The sequence below is a fragment of the Chiroxiphia lanceolata genome, chromosome 1 (genome assembly GCF_009829145.1).
Source record: "Chiroxiphia lanceolata isolate bChiLan1 chromosome 1, bChiLan1.pri, whole genome shotgun sequence".
Classification (NCBI taxonomy): Eukaryota; Metazoa; Chordata; class Aves; order Passeriformes; family Pipridae; genus Chiroxiphia; species Chiroxiphia lanceolata.
In genome coordinates this window covers 16796771-16822957 of record NC_045637.1, presented here as the reverse complement: position 1 = coordinate 16822957, position 26187 = coordinate 16796771, and the positions used below count along the sequence as shown (strand labels likewise).

Genomic DNA, 26187 nt, shown 5'->3' with positions numbered 1-26187 from the left:
AAGTGTACTGGAAAGAGATAACACTTCTCTACTGAATAATAGACAATTACGCTTGAATCTGTCTAGGGTTTAAGTTTTTGGGTGTCTTTGTGTGCATTCATGTGTACATGTTGACAAGTAATTAAAGATGTTGAATTGCAGCTGAGAGTATTGTAAGATTGAACTGCAACATCCTAGTAGATTTTCCTTCCAAGGAAGCAGTCACTTACCCACTGAATCAGGAAGAAAGTAAGAAATGTAATGGTTTCCTTAAAAGCATACCAATTAAAATATGAATAGGAGTAACTCCCACAATTTTTACATGTATATTCAATCAGTTTAAAATAAGTAAACAGAATTTGTCTTTATAGTCTATAAAACAAAAGAAACTAAATTGAGCAGAAGTGGTTGACTGGTTTCAAGTTTTACTCTCACTGAAAATTGTAATAAAAATACGTTATACTTTATTCAACAATACATTAACAAATTGACATATGATTTATGAACTAATTTATTTTTGTCAAATGACAATTTTTCCCTGTCAAAATGCAAAACTGCTCATGCAATCTATTATTTTATAAAATAATGATCATAGGTCAAGACTGAATATTTTAAATTGAACAACTGCTTTGAACTAAACAATAAAGTACTCATCAGGTTCTGGTATCATCATTATATTCTTTATAAAACAAGTTTCTAAAAACTGCCATCATCCATTATTAGCGTGAAACTTTTCTTATACAACTGTCCACTTTTTTTTTAGCATCAGAAATGGAATAGACTTTATAAATTATTATCTTTCCTATAGCAGTCAATTTATTTTAATATATAAAAATATCAAGAAGAACTTCAAATGATAAGAAAAACTAGACATCCCACTACCATACAAATAGTCTTTAAAAATCTCTAGGGTGTGGATTTGACTGCTTCTTGGGGAGAAAAACAAAATGGTCAGAACAAAATTTATCAAAATAATAACTTGGAAAGTACTTGAAAGCATCCTAGGTCCTTAAAGTAACTAGAATGAAAAAAAAAATGAAACAAATAGAACATATTTTTAGCCTCTAGCAGCTAGAACATTGTTACAATATAGTTTATTGTCCTCATCTTCTTAAATCTGGGTAAAAATGTACAGTACATTTTAGCAGATCTTGGAGCTTTCAAAACATCAAAGAAGAGGAACCTGCTCCTTCCAGTTTTCCTAGAGTTCTGACACTGACTTCACACCAGTTCCAGTGATTTGCACACTTCTCTTGATGTGAATTCATTTAACCACTCCAATGAAGAGCTAATGCTTCAAAATAAACCCACATCAATTCAGTCATCAAAGGGAAGCAAATCTACAAAATGATATGCCTGAGGACTGCCAAAGCCAATGGAAAAAAAGTGAAGGATAACACTGCCAAATTCAGAGGAACATGGGAGACGGATTTGCTTCTGTGAGTGACAACAAGCTTTTAGATCAGTTGGACTATCTTTTGTAACTTTGCCTTAATGTGTGAAAATAGCGCAATATGGAAAGGAGAGATGCCATATTTTGCTTATCACTGTTGTAAGTGCCAGGAACTTCCAGAACAGCCTCAACTTATACTAAATATTCTGTAGAGTTTTGGAATTCATCCACAAGCGAAAGGTTTATGACATTATCACCACACATGTTATTTCTGTTCTGGTACAGAGATAAAGTTGTAGTAGAAAGACATGTGAAGGAGGAAAAACTATCTGCATACATTTCAGAATCTATGCATTTAATATGAAAAAGTCAGTATTATAATATTGAGTAACTGCAACATATAGAATAAAACCTACCTAGCTAGAAAACTGACTGCAATAGCTAAAAAATACAAAATACAAAAACCCTCCAAAACCGATCAACAAATAACACAAAACAAAACAACAAACAAACAAACAAAAAACCAAACCCAATAAACAAAATCAAATGAAAAGGCCACCATGGACTTTATTTCATCCCTTTCCTTCCAGAAAACTTTCACTCTGAGTCAAAAAGAATCTACTTTTCTCACAGGCCCCCTGTTCACTTTAAAGGAGAAAATAAGAAAATATAGGCAGAGTATGCAGAAAAGAGTAAGAGAGGAAGTCCAGAGGATGCTAGAGTAAGACGTCTCTCCTCCAACTTTGGGTATGACTATGTTTCTACTTAGAGATTGGAGCACATGATACTTCAAGGCAGAGCCTGAATCCCCTGCAGTAGAGAAAGTATGAATAAAGGTATTATTTTTGACCACTGGAGGGAGAAATTAAGCTCTCAATTTCCCATATCCATTCTGAAATGCCCCTGAGGGTGGGAAGGGTAAAGAAGAAACAAAACAGACAACCAAATTAAACGTAAAGTTTAATAGAAGATAGGTTATAAAGGAAAACATTTTACATTTACAGATCTGAAATTCTGAAAAAGACAGATCTGGGAAAAAAGTTGTGACACTTGAGGTGCTATTTATCCCATCAAACCACAAATGAGACCCTATAACAATCTTTATGAACCCAGAAAAGCAAAGGGTTCTAAATTAATGTATCTATTAAATAAGCTCAATACATACACTATGTAAGCATAAATTTTATAAACATATGATTTTCAGTCTCATAGCAGGTAAGTAATTAATTAAATACTGTTTATTGCATGAGATACCATAGCAAAACATCTAGTAGAAAAATGAAAAGTATTTTTTAAGGAAATCATACCTGAGTTTAAAATAGAAGATAAGGTCCCACTTCCAAGGGAGAGAAATCTGAATTAAAAATTTGGACTTGGAAAATGTAGATTATTTTCCTTTTCAATTTTTCTCCTTCTCCTACAGAATGCATGTGTAGCCTTTCCCATTTCTATGCCCACAAAACCAGAAGATGACTTTCAAGGAATGAAAAAACTATCCAGGTTATAATTAAGTTTCTGATGTCCTAAAAAATATTTCAATAATTAAGTGTAATTTTTCACATTAATTGACTGTTCTCTTCAAACATCTCCTATGATATGAAATGAAAATTAAAAAATACCAGTTATAAGAGTAATTTTTATTACGTGAAACATTTTTAATCTAGTATAATATAACAGAAGTGTCAGGTACCTTATTCTAACCTCCACTTTCTATAATCTTCCAGTAACTGATCCAACCAAGAGGAAATATTGCCAAAATTAACAAAGATGTACCTCAATCATTTGATGAAAGAAATTTTCAAAAATTCCGTAACTTTTGCTGAAATCAGGTAAGAAAATACAGCTAGTGTTTGTCTCTTCATTTAGGTTTGGATAATAGCTATGTGCTTATAAAATGCTCATCTGTAAATAATTATAGATATGCAACTAGCATGTGCCTTGTAATAAATGGGGGTATATTTAAATAAAAATAAATTTATAATAGAAATACGAGTCCACTTAGCTGATCTATTTTGCAATCATCAAAGAATAGGTTAGTCTGTGTTATATGGATTCCATATCAGAGCCATTTTGACTGACATTAACAGAATCAGACAGTGGAATAAACAAGACTTTTAAGGGAAATAATCATTCATGCAAACAGAATATCTCACAGAAAAAAGAGAATGACTGAGGCACTTACATTTCATACCAACATAAGGAGTTACAGTTCTTACTTTTTCCTACTGTAACTGATAAAAACAGTAAAATAAAAAGCCTATGCAGGAAGTTTCAGACATTTTCATTGTCCTTGTATTATTGGGATATGTGTTTTATAAAAATTTTAAATATGACTTTTTCAAACCAGTGAGTCATATAATCCAAAATGTGAAATTAATTCAAAACTATTTTTGTACACAATCCATTTATGATAGCATATAGAGAATAGGATTTTTTAGAACATTCAAAGTTGGTCCTCTGTACCTTTCTTGAAATTTTACCTTTGAACTCAATAGCAAGAAGAACTGACCACTACTCTAAATACCAATCTGGAAAAAACCACTTTGTTTAAGCAAACATATTTTTATTAGAAACAAGTAAACACAATAAATAAATTTGTTTGTGTGATGAAGGTTATAATTATTATTTAAAAAAAAAAAGAAAAAAGTTACTCCTGTTTTTGATATGACTTCTTCATGGCTTACTATCAGTTAAAAAATTTCCAACAGTTGCATCACATAAATCAGTATTAAGAACCACTGCCATGTAAATCTGGATCACATTAGCATAATAATGAAACCTGGTATTACAGCATTGTTGATCAATAACCTTGCGTGGTTCTAAACAACAAGCAAACAATGTCCAATAACACTCTGGGGGAAAAAAAGAAAAAAGCCCAGGCTTAATTTCCCTAGACAATCATCAAGAAAATCGTAGGTACAGAAAGATTAAACACAGGTCATATTGCTAATTATATGTGCTAGGCCAGAAATAGAAACTTGTCTTGAGTATTTGTTGTTAAGGAATTTTTTTGATTTTGTAAATTTGGTAATTTAGTGAAATCCTAAAAAAAAATTGATCTTCAAAAGAGATAGAAGAGCAAACAGGAAATGCTTAAGTCAAAAAAGAAAATTATGAGATTATGATTAATCATGGTGGTCTTAGAAAAGTAGAACAGAGATGGATAAAACAATTTCACTGAGGAGTGTGGAATGGAATGGAATAAGAGATAAATTGTAGAAAATAGATAAATTGTAGAAAATAGATAAATAGTGAAAGCAATATTATGAAAAGAGGAAGGTACAAATACATCCAGTACTTATTTTTCATGTGAAACACTAGTCAAATCCATTGTTTTTCACTTTAACTTCTGAAAAGAGAGACATTTTCATTCTAATTTTTTTGCCCTAACTGTAAGCTTATAATATCTTATGGAATTTATTATACAGATACTGAGAATGAGACTTGTCCATATTATTGATATGTGGAAACATACTTATAATACTTTCTATAGTCTTTAATTTGGAAAAAAAAAAGCAACTTTAACTCATTTACAGAGTGAATAATATTTTTTTCCTATCTCTGAGTTCTGCATGTTGGCCAGCCAAGAGGTTTACTTGATTTTTTTTTTTTTTTTTTAATGTATGGAGGATTTTGTGACGTTTTTATATTTTAAGTATTTTTTTTCAATTCTATATTTAAATATATTTTCACTTCCTGTATTCACTTGAAATCACAGAGGAAAGAAAAATAATTAATAGAGATTGTTACTGCCATGATTCATTTTCTCATGGTCTGGGTTAACAAGTTTACAATAGCACTTGGACTAGGCAAAGAATATTTTTGCAATTTTCAATATCAGATTGCTATGAAAGGTGATTAACTGATTTGCATGTCACTGTGACTTTTTCATCCAGGTTATATTTATAGACTTGGATTATCAAGCACCACAGTACATAATGAAGGCAGGAACCCAAGAATTTACTTAGCTTCAAATTAGAAAAATAAAAACCCAAACAATACTTTGACTTAATTCCAGATTTTACCGTGGTAGCTCATTTTGTCAGTTTGAAAATAGTGTCCTTTAATATTTACTGTTTCCTTCAAATAGTAGAAATCTTTTTGCAACTTATCAACAGCTACTTTATTAATGACAGCTGAAACACTTCAGTATATGAAAACTTACACTACAAAAGTAGCCTAAAAGTACTAAAAGTTCAGCTGTTATCAGCACTCAGATTTTACCATTTTTGTGTATGTACAGTTTCATTTGGGAGTTTACATGGGTCTACTATGCCCTTTACAGCATCTATCTCTTTTCATTCCTCTTATATCTCACTTTTTAGTTACTAAAGTTACTCTCTGTCTTTTTTTTTAAACTGGTGTAATAAAGATTTTATATATATATATACTCTCTCTCCACAACCTTCCTCAGTTTTGCATTTAGTATTCATTAGTTAGATCATTACACTAGGCCCTTTTCATTTCAGCAGCACGCAACATTCCACCCAAAAATAAGAGCTCCATTCATTGTAGATAGGTGCTGGTTACTCTAGAGAAGCTTTCTCATCAATAATTTAAATCACCTTGTAAAAGAATGTTAGAAAAATGTTGATCTGCAGGCTTTAGCACTAGAAGTCTTTACTGGTTTCTTTCAGACCACAGTTAAGAATAAATAGCATTTGTCCAAAACGAGATTCCTTTTTCACAGTATTAGAAAATCTCAGTTAAAACTTAGTCTGCTTATATAGTTTTAGTATGGTGGATATATAGAAAGTGACTTTAAACTGCCAGCAAGAAAAGTGAATCTATTTCATCTTAAAGGAAGTTCTAATATTGTTTAAAACTGGACAAAATACACATTTGTGTCTTCACACGATTTTTGTCATACTATAGGGCAGCAGCATTTAATTAGCAAAATTACTTCAGCCTTTTGAACAGATGTTATAGATGTATAGAAGCTAAGTTTCCCATACAACTTGAAGAGTAGATGTCTAGTATATATGTTTCACAATGCAAAAATCAAAGCATATTGGACCATATAAGAAACCTGTATAAATTCATGACTGAATTTGTAAATCCTAATAAAAAAGACACTTTTGCATAAATGTCTGTGTTACTATATTTAGATCCCAAAGACTTTCACTGACTGCAGAAGAACCGATGGCAAATTTGGAGATTTTTTTGATGCTACCAACACTTAGAAAGAAACTCTGGAAGGGTTTTTTGCATTTTTTTTTTTTTTTTTGGTGGGGGGGTTGGCAGGAAAAGTCACTCATCCATATCAATATATTCAGAGAATTCCAATATATTTTTGACATTAACTTGTTCTTAGGTAAATAATTTGGATGATAAAATATTCACTTCCAGCTGTGCAATGAATCTACAGGAGTCAGTAACAAGTGACCACAGTTACAATTTAAGACAAATATTAGAGAGACAGAGAGAAAAGTTCTCTAGCTCAAGCCTTATGCCTGATCATTACTTTATTCTAGTGTATATGTAAATACCCACACAGACATATAAATATTTGCACAAAAACTCATATCCTTTTCTGGCTTTCTGCAGACATACCAGTTAAAATAGAAGGATGATGCCTTTCTTCAAAAACAACAGAAATAGTCAATAGGAACTACATGTTCAGGGCTTAGTTTAACAATAGTATATGGTTGTTCCAGATACATTCTGATTCAGTTATCAACTTTATGAGGTATGTTTATTGATACTCTCAACTGCAACAATACAAGGTGAATTTAACAACTGGTTTAAGAGTTGCCTTTCTATCATGTAAACAGGTCTAGAAGTTAGACAACCCCGTAACAGCACAAGCCTTTCCCATAGACTATAACTTTCTGGGACAAGACTATTACTGTGAACTATCATTCTTTTCCTTTTTATAACTGAAACACAGGTGGAAGACTAATGGCCACAAACTGTGCTAGCATGCTGTGTTACAATGTCATATAAGTTTGTCATATATAAGTGGCCTCCACAACAAAAATCTTTCTTTCCTAGGCTTTTCAAATCCCATAAAGCAATTTAGCAATTTAGCGAAAAAGAAAAAAAAAGAGAATAAGTAACATTTTTGGTTCTCAGAGACCACCACTCTATAAAACTGGTATGTGCACTCTTCATATGGAATCAGTTACCTGTTAAAGCTAGTTACTCACTTTTCCAAAGGAGATAGATAATAAATCTAAGAGACTGTAAAAGAATTTTTTCTTGCATTAGTAAGAAAATTAGTTAGCAAACAACATAGTCCTATATCCATCAGCTAATTCAAAGTAGCCAAACTGACCATCCAATTCAAAGAAAGATACGTTATGGAAGGCTGATAATGGGAAAGTCTCTTCCTAAGATCACTTAGTAGAAAGGTACCTCCACCTTCAAATAATTGCCAAAATTTTAGTTGGTTGGTTGGGTTTGATTTAGTTTGGCTTTGTTTGGTTCAATTTTGTGTTTGGTTTTAAAACCTTACGGTTTAACCTTGGATTTCCTTGCTAGCTAAGCATTTCTTCCCAGCCTGTAAAAATCTTGGCTCTTTTGCAGTAATATAAGCATGAATTCAAGAGACCAGTTGCATCTTGTCTGGGCAAGTACATTCTTTTATCAGTTTTAATTATCTACCTTTCTCTCTCAATGAGTATTTAGACGTCTAACATCATATCAAAATATTCCCAAGAGTATAGAACAATTATATGTGCTTTCAGCTTTGCATTTATTAGCATAATGACAAGTATTTTATTGCTTCAATATATTTTTTCATAAAAAATAAAATTTTCCAATTGAAAAAAAAGAAATTCCATTTAAACATCTTGTCTGCTCAGAATCTGCCTGAGAGTTGAATATCTGTGTACCATTACATTTACCATTACCTTCTGTTACATTTCTTTCAGTTGTCTGTTTCTCTTATCTACTAATTTTGCCTTATTTATTGCTGTGTATCCCTACCGATTTTCAGTTCAACATTCTATATATCTCCTATTTACACTTTTACAGAATTTATTCCTTTATTCATGCAATGAAAAACTTCTTTTTAAGATTCATTCAGTTCTGTTATTGTTCTCATCATTTTCTGCTTTGATTGCTGGTTCACCATGCCCTCCTTTTTTCTTAATTGCCACTGTTCCCTCCTTCATCTGCCTTCCTCTTCATTCTTGTTGCTTTCTGTATCCTTATCTCCTCATTGGTCTTTGTCTAGCACTTATACCTTTTTTTATTTTCTCTTTCTTTGTAAGGGAGAGTGTCATTCTGTTTAATTTTGTTCATTGGTCCCTAAATTCTCAAGTGAAATTCCCTCCTTCTCTTTCTGTGTAAATAGTGGAGAAGTCTAGAGAACTGTGGAGCAGTTGAAATAAAAATCAGTGGCTCAGTGATAAAAGGTTTGAAGGTGTTTTCCAAAGTGGTGAATCCTTAATTTGTTCCTAATCAGCTCCCAGTATCTTCTCTGGTTGACAGTTTGGGTAGGAAGTGAACAGTGGTGAGGGAAGGAAAATGTGTATACTTAGGACATAATAAACAGTCAGAGCTCAAAAAGGACTACTGCTGACAAAGGAAATGTTTTGAAGTTCAGTAAATGGTCCATTGTTGCCCTATCAACAACTCCTGTTCTACATAAATAAGCAAAAAGACTTAAACAAGCAGGGGAAAAAGAAGATTTTAAGTTCCAGTTGTCAAGGTTAGTTGTGAAAGAAGACCTAAATTACTGCAAATACTGCACTTTGACATGTCTTAAAGCCTTAACAGCAAATAGTCAAGGAGATCTTATCTCTGTCAGATTCTATCTAGGACCTCACAGAGTTGATATTTTTTCTTTATTAGTGCTGTCTGCTAACTTAAGGAACTGTTCTATTAGTAAAATAAAGGTACAGATCTAATTTGGAGTTCGATACTCCAAATTCCATTTGAAATGGCAATAATCTAAATGAAGTGATAACATACTCAGAAAGAGTCTTTTATGTAGTTTAAGTAAAGAAGGAATTGGTCATATGAGAAATAAATTACAAAGAACCAAAGCATACACATGTATGAAGTAAAATGGAGCTGCATACAAAACAACTTGGATTCAGAAAGGAGAATCAACACACCCTCGTGGCATTTTCCTCAGACAAGACATTGGCATGAGCTCAGGGCACCCTACACTCCATGCACTACACATGGTTCAGTGCCAGGGAACAGTTGCCATCCTATCTTTGTCTGGGGAAGCCACGGGGACACGACCCAGTGGGATCATCCATCATCTTGGTTTTGTTCCCAGTGGTGAACACCTTTTTGTGGGCAAAACACCTTCTCTTTTTATATAATTTTGTTATTAATATTGTTATTGCTATTGTGCACTTCTTACTCCATTGCTTTGTGCTTTCAGGAAATTATCTCAACCCAGCCTCTGCTTTTGTCTCTCCCTTACCAGAAGGAGTGCGGGAAAGGGAGTGGCTTATTTGGAGTTTAATTGCTGGCTGGTGGTAAAACCGCCACACACTGACATAGCAGAAATGGGGGAAGAGGGAGGAAAACACAAGGAAAAAAATGTGGGGCTTTTTTTTGCCCTCTGGTTTTGATGAGAACTAATATGAGAAAGATTGGAGCACTTGCTCCAAGGATAATATATAGCAAATATATACAAAGAAATAACAGCATAATAATTTCCCAAAAAACTTAAGCTAAGGCATTTTTCTGGGAAATAGTAAAGGATGTAACAGACATATAAATGTTCACAAAGACATATGGATAAAGTTCAAAGGACCAGGAGACAGAAGGCATATGAGTCAAAAAAAAAGATTAGCTACTAGGGTGGCATTAGTTGACATAACAAGCTGAAGGCTGCACTAATAACATAGCAGAATAACCTAATAGCTGTCTGTTTGACACAGACTCATATCTGTTAAAAGGAGAAACACATATGAAGCATAGTTAGAATAAGAAATGCAAAAGCAAGCAGAGGTATTAAAAATGAGGGCACTGGAAGTTTCTGCTAGTGCCAATACTCATTCTTTTACTAGCCTTCTTTCATTGTAACGTTTCTGTAAGATAATTATGACAATTTAACAATGTGAGATGTAAATTACAATTCTTTCACTTTAAAAATAGGAAATTTTATAGGCAAAATCTAGTCGCCCTGAAATATGTTTTTCCCCTTTTAAAATTGAAAATTGCTGGTATTTTACTTCATACTATTTCTTTTTAAAGGAAGAACATAAAATTAGTAAAATGGTAGTTTTACTTTGGATTTTGTTGTTGATTTGGTTTTTTTTGTTTTAAATTATTAAATGACCTGAATGTTTTTCAAAAAAATTTTAGATGTAAAGGATGGATAATTCTATGATTTCAACACTCTCAAATCAACAAATGAAAATTATTCTGAGAAAATGTACCTTATATTTGTGACTGGTTTTGAGTCAAAACACAATGTTTGATTATGTTTCTGTAATACCTGGCACATTTATGATAGAGAGACTGGTACCTGACAATATAATCAGGCCAGGAGCAAGCACTAATGGGGTGACAGCAGGGTGCTCAAGCCATCTACATGGGTGTTCCCTTATCAGCCAGGGAAAGAACTCATTCTGCTCCTTCTGTGGTTCTCTGGACCACTGAAGAAGGTCCAGCTCTTACAGGATGGTCAGAGAAGCCAGTCTGGCTTCTTGTTCTGGCATGTCTGATGTTTTTCCATGCCCTTTACAGTCAGCATAGCCTCGCCCCAGAACCAACTCACCTACCTGCAACTGTAACAATATTTAATATTAATCGATACTAAGGATTCACTTTTAATTTTACGGATTTAATACCCCTTTTTTTACTCCCCTCCCTTCCCCTCTCCTCTTTCCTCTTCTTTAGTTGGATCAAATAAATTAATTTTATAGTCAGTCTGAGTCTGTTCATTTAGTACCAAATTCAAACCTTTGGAAGTACTAGAGTGAGGATACAATACAACATCTTGAAATTTTGAAGATCTACTTATTAATCTACTGAAAATGTTTTTTCTCTTCAAGAAGAGTAAAGGTTAAAAATGTAGGCATAATTAGGGAGTCAGATATTTCAGGAGAACAATTCATCAACAGATGGATGTCTCCAGTAATTTCAGTTAATCTCTCCTGTGCAGCTCGGCAGCACCGATCAGGTTACCTGTGTGTTTGATTCTTGGTGGCCTCAGCAGGGAGCATAGATGAAAGGATGATTTATCTTGCTTAAATACAAGAGATTAGAAACTATGATTATTAACTCCCCTTTTAAACATTGAGGATGTTTCAAGCTTTCTTCCATTCAAAGTTCCTAAGAGAAAATTAATCATGTGTAGCTAAAGAAAAGTGAGAGCACAGCCTGAGTGGGGTCTCCCCAACTCCTGACCTGTGCCCTCCATGGAGCAGTTCTTTCCATGCCACTCCCTAAGAAAAGGCAGTGGCTATCACAGTAAATTTTTTACAAATTACACTAAAAAATATTTTCATAACGTGGAAGAGGTATCATCAGATGACTCCAACTGGCTTTTGCAAAGCAGTTGATTCATGTGATGTTTTATCAGTTCAAACATACCTTCTGCTAATTTTATTAAAGCATGGGATTTCTTATCACTAGAGCAAACAAAACTCTAGTTTCTCACGCTGGGCACCCAGAAAACTGAAAACATATTATCTTCTTGACTGAAATGATTCATCTAGCACCACACAAAAATAATGTGAAAGACAAAAATTTTGAAAAAATGGAAGAGGATTTTATCTGGAAATGCAACACTTTCACTCAGAATAGTAGTTCAAAGTATTAGCTACTTGTCAAAATAAGGTCTGTCCAAAGTTGCAATTTGAAAGTAATTATAGAAAATCAAACCCAATGGTTTTTTTTGTTTGGTTAGTTGGGTTTTTTTGTTTTGTTTTGTTTGTTTGGGTGGGAGGTTTTTTAGTTTTCTTTTTGTTTGGGTTTTTTTGTTTGGTTTGGGTTTTTTGGTGGGTTTATTTGTTTGAGTTTTTTATTTGTTTTGGGGGGTGCTAGTTGTATAAATGTGAAAGAAAGGGTACACAAAAATCACAAATATACATAAGGAAGGCAACAAGAAAACCCTAGAAATAGTGTCTATGACATGACCCAGAAAGACTTCCAAGTATGAAATTTTGCTGAAAGCTTGGTTCAAATACATGAATTAATACTGTCTTTCTGGAAACATATTTTTTGTAGGTACTTACAAATATAATTTATGGAAAGACATAATTTTTTTCATATCATTCACAGCTTTAAATTATTTTATAGTTTATTTATAGTTTGAGGCAAAGATTATCATATGAAATATACTAAATCAAGCATATGGAGTAACACAAAGATACAAGTACAATATTGACTCTACACTTTCCGTAATGGCCCTATCTGACATGCTTCTCTTCCATTTGTTATTGTTTAGCTGCCATTTAAGTGCCATCTAAATCAGTTCAGGCTGTTAAGCATTCACTGAAAACAGTCAATGACTGCAATTTCAACAAGATTCAATTCTGAGGAGACCAATTAAACAAAGAAGTACAAAACTGGACAAGGATGGAATCAGAGGACATGAGCTTCACAAATAGTCAAACTGCAAAATCATTTTAATTTAGATAGAAATTTATTGAAGAAAAAAAAAGAAATAGTGTCCTTGTCTACCTGACACAATTTTTTTAGGTAGTCCCCTGAAAATATTTTTGCCTGTTACAAAATTAAAGGGAAGGCAACAAGTGCATTCTGATTACACCTTCATCAATGTCACTAAGTAAAATGACAAAATCCATTGTCATGCTGGAACAATAGTTTTCACAAGCAACTGTACCTCATTTCAAGCTTCACTTGTTTAAATAAAAACCTTTTGCAAAAGAAAACTCTAGGAAACCACCACACTACTTGCTACAGCAATCTGAGAAAATAAATGTTTTTAAATCATGAAAGATTTAGTAAAGCTTGCATAATTTCACTGTCATCCTTTCTTAATTTAAAACTCAATTCTCCACTCATACAAATGTGTACTATCCTTCTACTGTACCCACACTCTGGTAAGATCTTGTAAATCTTGCAAAAGGAGTCTATTTCAAGACTTATATTGAGGCTCAATCGCCTTTTCCTTTTAAAGTGCTGACTTATTCTACTCTTCCACAGAACTGCTTATACTTCTTCACCAGAATGTAATGGCATCCTGATTACACCACACCAAAACTTTTAAGCATGACAGGTTTCCTTGACTTTCTCCTCAAGATACTGACCTTTAAAAAAAAAATAAAAATCCCAAAGCTCCAGCATTGAAGGATTAGTTTAACTTAAAAAGAATCCTGCACACATATATCTATAAATGCATATAGATATCTATATATCTGTATGTCCAGACACATATACATGTATATGTATGAATTAACATGTGCATACAAATACATATAAACCTTTTGAGCAGCTTGAACAAGACATAAAGAAAAACAATTCTTCTTTTCCAAGATATTACATTCCTCTTGCTTCCATCCTCCTAACTTCCTTAACCCCTTTTTCTTGATGCTCATTAAAATTGTAACTCAGTAAAGACCATTGGTTCCTAACTGTAGTAATTGTTTAATTCTTTTGCATTTGTCCAGAACATTGTTTACATACTCCTTGAGATTACAATTTAGAGTGGATTCACCAATAGAACCTTTGACTGCCAGTGAGAGCCTTTTTGGTCTCCTACATTTGAGAAAATCTCAATTTTATCTTTTGAGGACTGGGTAGAAAGGAGGAAAACTACATGATCTTGTTTTTTCTTGTTGTTATGAAATACAACTCTCAAATCTTTTATCTATGGGTTCCCTCTTTCCTGCAGCTGATATCAGAATTGCACACAAACATTCATGAAACAGGAAATAAAAATGGAAACACAGAAGTACAAAGAGAAACAATTAACCATTTGACAAACAGAATTCACATCCTACACAGATTTGAGATGAAGAATTTTACTGTTCTAGTTTCCTTCTAGTACCAAGTTACATTTTCCTTCTAGTGAACAGATGCTGCATTGTTACGCAGTAGTTAAAAAAAAAAATCATTACCAGTGAATCAACATTTACCATACAACCTTATGAACACAAATCCCTTTATTTGAGCAGCATTACGCAAAGCAAAACGAAACTTGATGTTCCCTGATTAAGAACAGATATCACATTCTTCATCACAGGATCATAGAATAATAAAATCATGGAATGGTTTGGTTCGGAAGATGATCTAGTTCCAACCCGCACTGTTGTGGGCAGGGACATCTTTCCCTAGATCAGGTTACTCAAAGCCAAGGATTTCTTGGGAACTCGTTCCAGTATGTTACTACCCTCTTTGTAAAGAATTTCTTCCTCATATCTTATCTTAATCATATAGTCATAGAATGTTAAGGGGTTGGAAGGGATCTTAAAGACCATCTAGTCCGAAATCTCCTGCCATGGGCAGGAACACCTCCCAGTAAACCAGGTTGCTCAAGACCTTATCCAACCTGGCTTTGAACACTGCCAGGGTAGGGGCATCCACAAGCTTCTTGGACAACCTGATCCAGTATCTCACCACCCTCATAGTAAAACTTTCCTTTCTAATATCTAACCTAAATTTCCCCTCTTTCAGTTTGTACCCATTACTCCTTGTCCTACCACTACAGTTCTTGATGAAGAGTCCTTTTCTGGCTTCCCTGTAGGCCCTTTTCAAATACTGGAAGATTGCTGTGAGGTCCCTATACAACCTTCTCTTCTCCAGGCTGAACAGCCCCAACTTTCTCAGCCTGTCTTTGTCAGGGAGGTGCTCAAGTCCTCATCTACCCTCTTTTAAGTTTAAAATTATTGCCCTTTGTCCTGTCACTAGAGGCCCTGGTAAAAAGTCTCTATCCATCTTTCTCAAGTCCCCTTTAAGTATTGAAAGGTCACGATATGGTCTCCCTGGAGCCTTCTGTTCTCAAGGCTGAACAACCCCAGCTCTCTCAGCCTTTCTTCATAGGAGAGGTGCTCCAGCCCTCTGATCATTTTGGTGGACTTATTTGGACCTGCTCCAATAGGTCAATGCTTTTCTTGTGCTGGGAGCCTTGGAGTTGGACACAGTTCTCCAGGTGGGGTCTCACAAAAGCAAACCAGAGAGGAAGAATCAGCTCCCTCAACTTACTGCTCATGCTTCTTTTGATGCAGCCTGGGATACAGTTGGCTTTCTGAGCTGTAACTGCACATTGCTGGTTTGTGTCCAATTTTTCGTCCATCCATCCATCTATCTATCTATCTATCTATCTACCTACCTACCTATCTATCTATCTATCTAATCTATCTATCTATCTATCTATCTATCTATCTATCTATCTATCTATCTATCTATCTATCTATCTATCTCCCCAAGTCCTTCTCTTCAAGACTGCTCTCAATCCATTCGTCTCCCAATCTGCATTGACACTGAGAATTGACCAGACCCAGGTGTAGGATGTTACATGTGGCCTCATTGAACTTCATGAGGTTCTCCTGGGCCCACTCCTCCAGTCTGTCAATGTCCTTCTGGATGGCATCCCCTCCCTCAAGCAAATCAACTGCACCACTCAACTTGGTGTCATCTGCAAACTTGCTGAGCGTGCACTCAGTCTCACTGTCTACATCCTTAACAAAGATACTGGTCCCAGTACAGACTCCCTGAAGGACACCATTTGTTGCTGATCTCTGTACTTTAAGCTCTTGACTGCAACCCTTTGGATGTGGCCGTGCAGCCACTGCACTATCCATCAAATAGTCCATCCATCAAATACGTATCTCTCCTATTTAACAACAAGGCTGTTGTGTGGGGCCACCCCAAAGGCCTTACAGAAGTCTAGGCAGATGACGACTTACAGAAGTCAAGATAGATAATAATAAAAATAACTAGCAAGTGTGTGACTAATATATCTGTTGCAATTGCTGAAATATTATGTATTCCTCAAGCTGCAACCTCCCAGAACTGAAAATCTGGGCCATGACTCTGAAATAGACTCAGATAAAAAATGTTCTGTGACCCATCACATTCTTGATATTTCAAACTGATTTTTTCACTGTTGTAATCCCTTTTTGTTAGAAGATGCTCATTTACAATTGCAAGAAAATAATTATCTAGTCCATCTTAAATGTTATATTTTCTTGATTTTCATCAAAAGCCTCCTGTTGAAAGAATACAAAAGTTTCACTGCTACTAGATCACACAAACTGAGACCTCTACAATCTCATACTCACTTTACATTCATTTATCCATGCTCATATGTTTCTTAATTAATTACATTTTGTTGAGACAACTTTTATGAGGGCTAGATTAATTTCAGCACTTACTTTAACTAAAATTAAAGCACATGATCTAGATTTTGGCACTTACAATTAATTAAAGTTCACCTTAAAGACTAAATATGAAAGAAATAATTTAAAAACATTAGCTTTAACTATATTCTCATATATTTTTAAGATATTAGTATAAATTAGATTTTATTAATATTTATTCATTACCTTGTCCTAAAGTTTGCAGGATGAGGATGCCCATCATATAATGACAAATAATCATATTCTTCTTCTAGAGCAAAAGACTGAAAGACGATTTGTATTCTGTTTCTTTCTTCTGCTATTATAACCCATGTACAGTTTGCACCATTTGGATATCCATATGGGAAGCCAGGGCTTTCTATAGTGCCATTAAGTCCTTTTAAAGTTCCACCACAGGTATAAATAAATCCTAAAAAAGATACCAAGGAAACAAAAGTCAGCAATCCATTTTTATATCAATCTTCAATAGAATACATCGCTAGAATTCATGATTTCTGAAAAAATATCAAAATATTTCTTAGCAAGTACGGCATTTAGAAAGAAAAAGCCAATGTTTTAATACAAATGCTGGCCACTTAATGCAAAACAACCCCACCCACCTAACAAATGTGTTTTCCATACTGTTTATGTAAAGGCATATGGTAGCATCTTTGCAAATAAATATATATAACAACATCTATGACTAAATTTGTCTATGAGGTAAAGTATCCACATCAATTCCCCTTTTTGACAAAAGGAAGAGAAGCAGTCAGAGCAAAGCAAACAAATCTCTTTTGGTACAGGTCTGATACAGATTAAACCTATTAATCTCGTGCTCCTCCTCCACATATTTTGGGACTGTAAGAGGCTAAAAGGCTACTTACTATGAACAAGCTTTTCCCAGCCAATAATTCTGGGTCATGAAAGCTGTCTACTTAAAAGACTTAATCTGAAATACCACCATCATGATACTATGTCATGTAAATATTAAGATGAACGTGTTTTGACTGACCCTAAGTGGGTGTTGTTCAATTCTGGTAGTCAGGGAAGCCCCCCAGAGCCACTCCCTCACCCACCACCCCCCCACCACCCCCGTCTGCTCCCTTGCAGTGGGATGGGAGAGAGAATGGAAAGAGTAATGTGAGAAAACTCGTGGGTTGAGATAAGGACAGTTTAACAGGTACAGTGAAAGCTGTACATGTAAACAAAGAAGATGAAGGAATTCATTTGCTACTCTGCCAGGCAGGTGTTCAACCATCTCCAGGAAAGCAGGGCTACATCATGCCGAATGGTTACAAACATCATAACCCTGAACACGGTCCCTTCCTCCTCCTTTCCATCAGCATTTGTCACTGAGCATGGCACCACGTGGTATGGAATATCCCTTTCATATGTTATAGAATATCCCTGTCATTGTTTGGAGTCATCTGTGTCCCAGCTGTGTCCCCTCCCAATTTCTTGCCCATCCCCAGTTGATTTGCTGCGACAGGCAGCATGATAAGCAGAGAAGGCCTTGATGCTGTGTAAGCACTGCTCAGGAATAAATAAAATGTCCTTGTGCTATCAACACTGTTTTGGTCACAAATCTAAAACATAATATCATAGGATCTACTATGAAGAAAATTAAGTCTATCCTAGCCAAATTCAGTACAGTGGTCAAAGGTAAAAGGTTGCTCTGCCAATAGATTCTTTTTAAAATGAACGTTACCAAATTTCAGAAATGGCCCCTACATTCAAACACTGATTTTTCTTGGATTATAACAAATTTTCTTCTTATATAGAAAATCCATTTTCTGAGAAAAATAAGAGAACAAGAATAATTATAAAAAGGTCTCCTTCAAGTCACTGTGTCCTGGTAGGACAGGTCCTTTTCTAAACTTTTGTTCCAAGTTCTAATGCTCAGTTACAGCAGTTCCTAATTCATTTGGGGCTTTAGGATATTTTTTCTTTCCACCAGCTTTGCAGTCTGACTGTAGGTCTGCATCCTCTCTCTAGGCCCTTTGCTCTCTTACTCCTTAAATACTAGATCAGCTTTCCTGCTTTGCCTTTTGCACCCCCAAAGCTTCTCTTTCCGAAGCACACTCAGAGCAAGCCCCCTCTGCTGGGGGGGGATTTCATCAACTGAGAGACAGCACAAAACACTGAGCTGCTCTTTCACAGAAACACGATATACATTTCACAACAAACTACAAACAAACAAACCAGATGCCGACTCTTTAATTATACACACATGTATATATTTGAGCTCATTAAATCATCTTCTTCATGGCATATTCACAAGATTGTCTTCGCACTGAGCATTTATATGTGCAGAGACCCCCTTCTCTGAAGTACTAAGCAAAAATCTCTTAAGATATTACACTTTGTGTTGCTACATTGTAAAGTTACTTTTCTTGACAACAGAAGAGGGAGACATACAATGTTTTTATCTCGGCTTTTTCATGTTTATCTCCAGTGGTGAGAAAAGATGCCTCTTATGAAGTATGACTACTGTTCCAATACAAATATCACTGTATCAGATATATAGGACAAAAAGGGAATGGAAGATCCTCTTAGAAAGTAATTAGACCTTTGTTTGCCTCATCTGACATATATAGCAAATTTTACCTTCTACTGTGAATTAGCTTAGAGAATTCATTCTCATATCAGTGCCTGCACAACTGTCATTGTTAGGAGTTTGTTTTATTTATCTCTTTCTGTATCTCCCTCATATACTTGAACTATTTTTAAATCTCTTTTATGTGTTATTATTTATTATTTAAGCTCAGCTGTTTTATTTAGCACTTTAAAAGTCTTTTGGAATACAGTTTGTGCACAAGTCACTTTACAAAATTAAACTACATCATAAGCTCTTCATCCTAGAACTCTAACACTTCCTACAAAATACAGTCACTGAAATAAGACTTTAAATAGCTGTGTGCACATATTTATCAATTTAGTTTTTCCTAGAAATCTCTTGCTGAGGCATATTCAATTGAATTAGACAAAAAACTTACAGAGAGAGAGAGACTTGAAAACTAAACAGCATATGCTGTAAATTTTTATGCATCTCCCCATACCAAGTGTGGAAAGCACAGTGTAAACTTTGTCTCAGCATCATAATATAGCTCCATAATTTAGAACCTTTGTTGCTGTACTTATGTCATGAAAGTTTTCAATTACATATGGACTGTTCTGTTAATTCAATACAAATTACAAAGAAAAAAATCAAATATAATAAGTCTTCTGTTACCAAAATTAAATTATATTTTAAAAAACCAAAGCCAAAACTAGAACCACAACTATGAGTGAGTAGAACCTTGTGAGATAACACACTATTTATTAAGGAATGTAATGCTTCATATTGGATCCAATAATTGGTCCTATCCATAAATATATATGAAATATAAAGTTTCACAACTTATAAAAGTTCCACTTACTTCTTTTATTCCATACCCAAACCATAACAAAAGAGAATTCTTCATATTCTGCATGATGATATAACTTGGATGTTTTTCTGAGATGACTAGTAGAATGTAACACAGCTATGCACGTGTCAGAAGATACACTTTTAATTCCAAGAATGGAAAAAATACCAACAAACCAACAGTGAAGTTTGATTTTGATAGGCCTACTTTTTTAGTCTATAAAATAAAAAAAAATCATGCCAACAGACTCCATACAACATGCACTTTAATCTCTGCTTTCATATGTTAATACATTCTGTGATGTTCTTCACCTTGGCAGCCCAACTTGGTTATGATCAAAATAAACAGCGTGCATTAACTGACTGGTCTGATCAAATGAGGAAAACATGACATTTATTTTCACGAGGTAAAATTCATGCTGAAATAACCAGTAACATATACTGTGATCTTTTTCATCTAGATTTCAGAACTAGCATTCCAAAAAGAAGTTACTTGCAAACTGCTTTTCATTAAGGGGAAGGTTTTATTCAAAGCACACAATGAAGAATTTTGAATAGCTTTAAGTTAAGACTAGAAAAGAAAAATTCTTGTTGAAGCAAGTATGAAGATGAACAAAACCACTCATGATATTCTTTTAATAGTGAGTATAATTCAAAGTTTCCATTGCATTGTTTTTTACCAGATTTTAAAATTCAGATGTTTAATTGTCATCAATTTTACATGGATAAATATTTCTTGAAATCAAAAACCACAGCCACTCTTTCTGATTTCAGTCATCCTCTGATTCATTGTGGGATTACAGTAAGCATCAGTAACATCAGTTCTTAATCTATTTATTCAACTTTCCTTGCCTTCTAGCAAAGCAAGTAATACTTACACCATATCCACACCCCTCGCCCTTGGATTTCCCATAATTATGCTCACCCAGTACACAACAAGATTGTCTTTGGCTTTTTCTCTTCCTTCTGACCATTCAATTATACTGTTTAATAACATATGTCCACACCTCTCACCTCCCTAGTACTCCACATCTTTTGTTTAATCTTCTTTGTTTAATGTGTTCTTTAATAGCAGTCATTATCATAAGATAATTATACTGAGTCTGCATTGATTAACACACTCTCACATTTCTAAGTTGCTTGTGTGTTTCCTTTTAAAGAGGTATTTAATACTTGCTGTCATTTGTTTTAAAAGCAAACTGAGAAAATGGAAGATGATTTGTTCATACATTGCTTTTTTTCTTCAGTATCCTTTCTGATAAGCCAATCTCCTTTCATTTCTTTGACTTGCACCTATCTTAAAGCACAGTCAATAGTATCTTACAGTATTCCTTAGCCATGTCATCTTTGTTCACCTCCCCTTTTTTGTGCAATAAACCTATTTGCAACATTATTCTTTTCCCCCTAGTTGGTGGTTCTATTCCATTCAGAGTCCATCAACTTTGTTCATTTATCTCTCCTGTTCATTACATGTTTCTGCAAGACCTTTCCTGTTTACGATCTTTGATCACCTGACTGTATTGAGCAGCAAGGAGCAGCTACTTTTTATGGTGATCATAAATCAGGAAGGATTGTTCTCCTAATTCTCTTCTGTTTTGCTGCATTCTCTTTCTGTTCACTTATGTTATCATCACCTTAGTTTTTATGGTTCTATATGTTCACCCTTTTTGTTAGCACGTCTAAGAACATACTGGAATGCAACAGGGATAGATTTCATTGTGATGTGAACCCATCCCTATTTTGTGAACCCTTTCCTTCCTGCAGTCAATCCTTCTCATTTTTGGAAAATATATACACAATATTTCTTTCTAAACCATCTTACCATTTCTATAATTTTACTTGTCCTGTCATGCCTCACATGAAGATCTTTGAATCCAATTATGAAAATGAGAATAGGACACTCTCCAGATGTAATGACTGCATTTTACTTTGGACTGTGTTTGAAATTTATCTTTTTATCTCTTCTCATCATGCCTTAATTCTCTTTAATTTATGCTCTTCCATTTCACGTTATGCCTCTTTTCTGCATTAAACAAATCTCCTTTCTCTAATCTTAACTTCCAACACTAAGTTTTGTTGAATTTTTTTCACATGAGTACAAACCTGGAAGGCAATCGTCTCTATTGCATTGGACTTATTAGTTCCTACTTACTCTCCACCTTTTTCTCTGCCTCCCTCAAATGCCCAGTAGCTTGCATGCTTCTTTCTTACTCTACTGTGTTTTCATATGAACAGACTGCTGACTTTTACACTAAGGACACTCACCGGTGTCCATTCCTATGTTGTAACTCCCTCCTTCTTCATGAGTCTCACATTTCACCTGTGCTAGGCATGGAAGGTGTACATACCAGCAGCAACCCTGCAGCACAGCACACCAGAACATAAGTAGACTGCACCTGGGTAGCAGTTTGCAGTGGGATAGGTATCCATGCCAGCTACAAGGCATTAGAACTGCTGCTGCTTCAGAAAAATCTATCTTGTATTTATATACATCTCTATGCCTGTTTAACTCAACTCTACTTCAAAGAATTCTCACCTCCATCTCAGCTCCAATAGCAGCTTTTACAATGAGCTTTCTACCAGATGAGCAAAGCCAACATTTGATATTTTGTCTGACCACAGATAATTGTTATTTTCTTATGTATAATTTCCCAAAGTAATAAAAATTTAGAATCATAGAATCATAAAATGGTTTGGGTTGGAAGGGACCTTAAAGGTCATCTAGTTCCAAACCCCTGCTGTGGACAGGGGTGCCTTCCACTAGATCAAGTTGCTCAAAGCCTCATCCAACTTGGCCTTGAATACTACAGGGATGGGACATCCACAACATCTCTGGGAACACTGCTCCAGTATCTCACCACCCTCACAGCAAAGAATTTCTTCCTAATGTGTGATCTAAACCTACCTGCCCTCTGTCAGTTTAAAATCATTTTCTTTTTTCCTATCACTACACGTCTTTCTAAAAAGTCCCTCTCCAGCCTTCTTGTTGGCCCCATGTAGGTATTAGAAGGTACCTGCTGTAAGGTATCCCTGGAGCCTGAACAACTCCAACTCAGTTCCAACTCTTCTGTCATGGTTATGTCTCTCTTTGTGGGTTGCTTTTTACTTTCTATTTTTGTCAATCATTGTTTTTTACATATAATGCTTATTTCCTTCATTTTAGACTGTTTTCTTTAGTCTCAGAGATGCTTAATAAAGCCTTATAAAAGAACCAAAAAACACAACAAAAATCTTGTGTTTGTGAAGGGCATAAAGTAAGAAAAACACTGAAACACCTTGGTGAAAATCAGCTCTTAGGAGTTCCAGGAAATTGAGGACTTCTTAACTAAATTGCCATTTCATTTCATTTTGTTCTTAAAAGCATTTTCTTTCACAAATAAGATGGATGCCTAATCTTCACACAACTTACTGGAAATTGGGCCACTATGAAGTTTAGACATTATGAAGTTTTCAAAAGAAGTCCATTTTAAACTTTTCAATCTATGATTAGTATCATTTTAATGCTATGAGAAAATATAGTGATACTTTTTGGCAAATATCTGAGTAAAATAGATTGCCTTGCCCTTGTATAAGCCATAATAAGGTATCAAAATGACTTTTCTAATCTTTTGGTAGGATTGACTGGAAACTCTATAACAAACTCAATGGAACTGGTATGGAATACCAGCCAAACAGAAGGTATCACTGTAAATCATCACCACATTTGAAACACTTTATGGAGGTACTGCTTTTTCTTCAGAGAGAAATTTCTTATCTCTGTTTCAGACACCTTTTCTGAAAGAGGTTTAGAAATATTTTAGTGTTGTCTTCCACTTGTCTCAGCTGTGAAAACTAGTAGAAGGACGAAAGATTCTGTTCCCTCATGTCAACACTGAGTGTGTTACTTGTTTAAAGAAACATAAGGTCTAAAATACAACAGGATTGCTCTTGTTCACATGGAATACATCTTGAGGAGCAGAAGACTCAAAATGGAAAGATGGTAAAAGAAGCAACTGGTTTTCATGTAACAAAAGTACATAAGGAAATACTCTCTATAAATTAAAGATTGAAACAAAAGTAACCTCTGGAAAAAATCAAGATATATTTAGTACTACACATTTAAATTAAAGCTGAAATGTCCCATAACATTAATTAGTTTTCAAATTAACTGTAGTGTAACAGGAGAACAGTCAATATAATGCTGACTTGAATTCCCTAAATTTAAAGCCCATTGGCATACACAGTAAACCTCTGTCATTATGTAGCTGGTTCATTAAAATTGGGAAGGGAAAGGAAGGTTTGGGAAGGGCAGGTTTGGGCAGGGCAGGGCAGGTTTGGGCAGGGCAGGGCAGGTTTGGGTAGGGCAGGTTTGGGCAGGGCAGGGCAAGGAAGGTTTGGGAAGGTTTGGGAAGAGCAGGTTTGGGTAGGGCAGGTCAGGTTTGGGCAGAAAAAAGAAAAAAAAAAGAAAAAAATAAGAAAGTACAATTACAGTATATTTCATCTGGTAGTTTGAAATGTTCCAGCAGTTTCAGACAAGTCATAGAAAGCAGATTACTGTAAATCTAAGTAACCATCTTGAAATTCAAATACAGTTTTAAAGAAAGAAAGAAAAGAGAGAAAGAAAAAAAAAAAAAGAAAGAAAGAAAGTTCACATAAGCCTTCTAAAACATCATAGATTTTGTTAAATTCTAAAAAGGAGTGGGTGGAAGGGTTAAGAAAAGTCCGAATGAGGATAAAAGTTCCAGTAAGCATTCAGATAGGAAATAAGCATTATCAATAAATATGATGCTGATTTGAAGCAACTTCAACAAGATTAGAAAAGATTTTGAAGACTCAGTGCTCGGAAGATCCAGACAAAATTAAGGCTCTGTTTTAAATTTCTGCCAATAGTAATTAAACATAGAATGGCTCAGTATTTACTGTACACTACCACAGACCATCTTCCTATTCTGTTTTCTTTTTAAAAAAGTAAGACACCCTTCTATGGCAACTCAAATCGCTTCAGATGTAAACAGTCTATAAAGTCTTCTCATTCCTTCAGAGGGATGACCTTCAGAAGAAATGTAATTTTAAAAAAATGAAACAAACACATTCGTGCTTTAGATAACATGGAATTTCAGACCCTTGAAACTCTTCTATAAGCCTGAGAAGAAACAAATGCATAATTAGTGTTGCATGCTTCTGAAATACTACGCTTCCCAGTGAAACATATATAAAATTTGATGTTAATAGTTGCTTTGTGGTACCATTACTGTAGGGTTGAAAATTAAAGGAAGCAGCAGCTGGAAAAGCCAACTGTAGTCTTTGATACAATCCAAACTTCAGTGAGTTTTCTGTTTTTCATTTTCTAGATCATATGACAGTGAAAAAAAGCCAAAGCCACTTCAAAGAGACACAGACTATATAAGGGTCAAGTGAATGCAAGGAGATCAGGAGCACTTCGCATGAAAGATTTCACACTACAGGACAGTTTCTGGCAGTTCTTAAAAACGAAGGGAGCACAATTTAAACACTTTGAAAAAATGTAAACATCTTTTACTAACAGAAAACAATTCTGTCTTCATTTACTAAAAAAATTTCTAAAAAAGGTAATTTTTAATCTAAGTAGCTTTTTAATATAGTAAAAAATAATTCTTCTGATCTAAAAATCCACAGACCACTACTATTTTTTCCATGTTTTTGCGTGGCTGAATACAAAGGTCATTTTTCAGATATTGTCAGTTCTGCTCAATTTTTAATTTTCAATTAATTCGTATTGTACATTTCTACATTTGCAGTAGGGCAAAGTATTAACCTCTTTACCATGTCCTTCCATGTGTCATAAATATTTATTTTGTATCATAAGCCAGAATCTATGTTTCAGTAGTCCATTGAGGCAGTTCAGACTGAGGAAGGATAAAAAATAAGTTAGAGTGTTGTAAGTTACTGAGATATCTGAGTTTGTAAGACTTTCAATGATCCCTCATTTACTGATAGCATAAAACCAGTAATTTAGTTTTATCAATATTTTTTATATTACATTTATTCCTGGTAATGATTTCAATTTAAAAAGCAAATATCACTACTAGAGGGTCTGACCCTAAAATTTTTAGTATTTAACAAATAAAATAGTTGTCCAAAAAGAAAATCAGAGATTTCCTTCTCCGTACACTAGAAAACACTTCAAAGTCATGAAAAACTTTCTGGACAAGGTATTAAAAGTGCTTATA

General features: G+C 34.5%; 1 protein-coding gene across 1 annotated transcript in view; it reads right to left on the bottom strand.

Annotated features, from left to right (window-relative positions):
• CSMD3 (CUB and Sushi multiple domains 3) overlaps positions 1 to 26187 on the bottom strand; it is a 605915-nt gene that overhangs the window by 512160 nt on the left and 67568 nt on the right. The window contains 1 exon segment of the mRNA XM_032696902.1: positions 16801 to 17023. Within this exon segment, the coding sequence (XP_032552793.1) occupies positions 16801 to 17023 (223 nt within the window).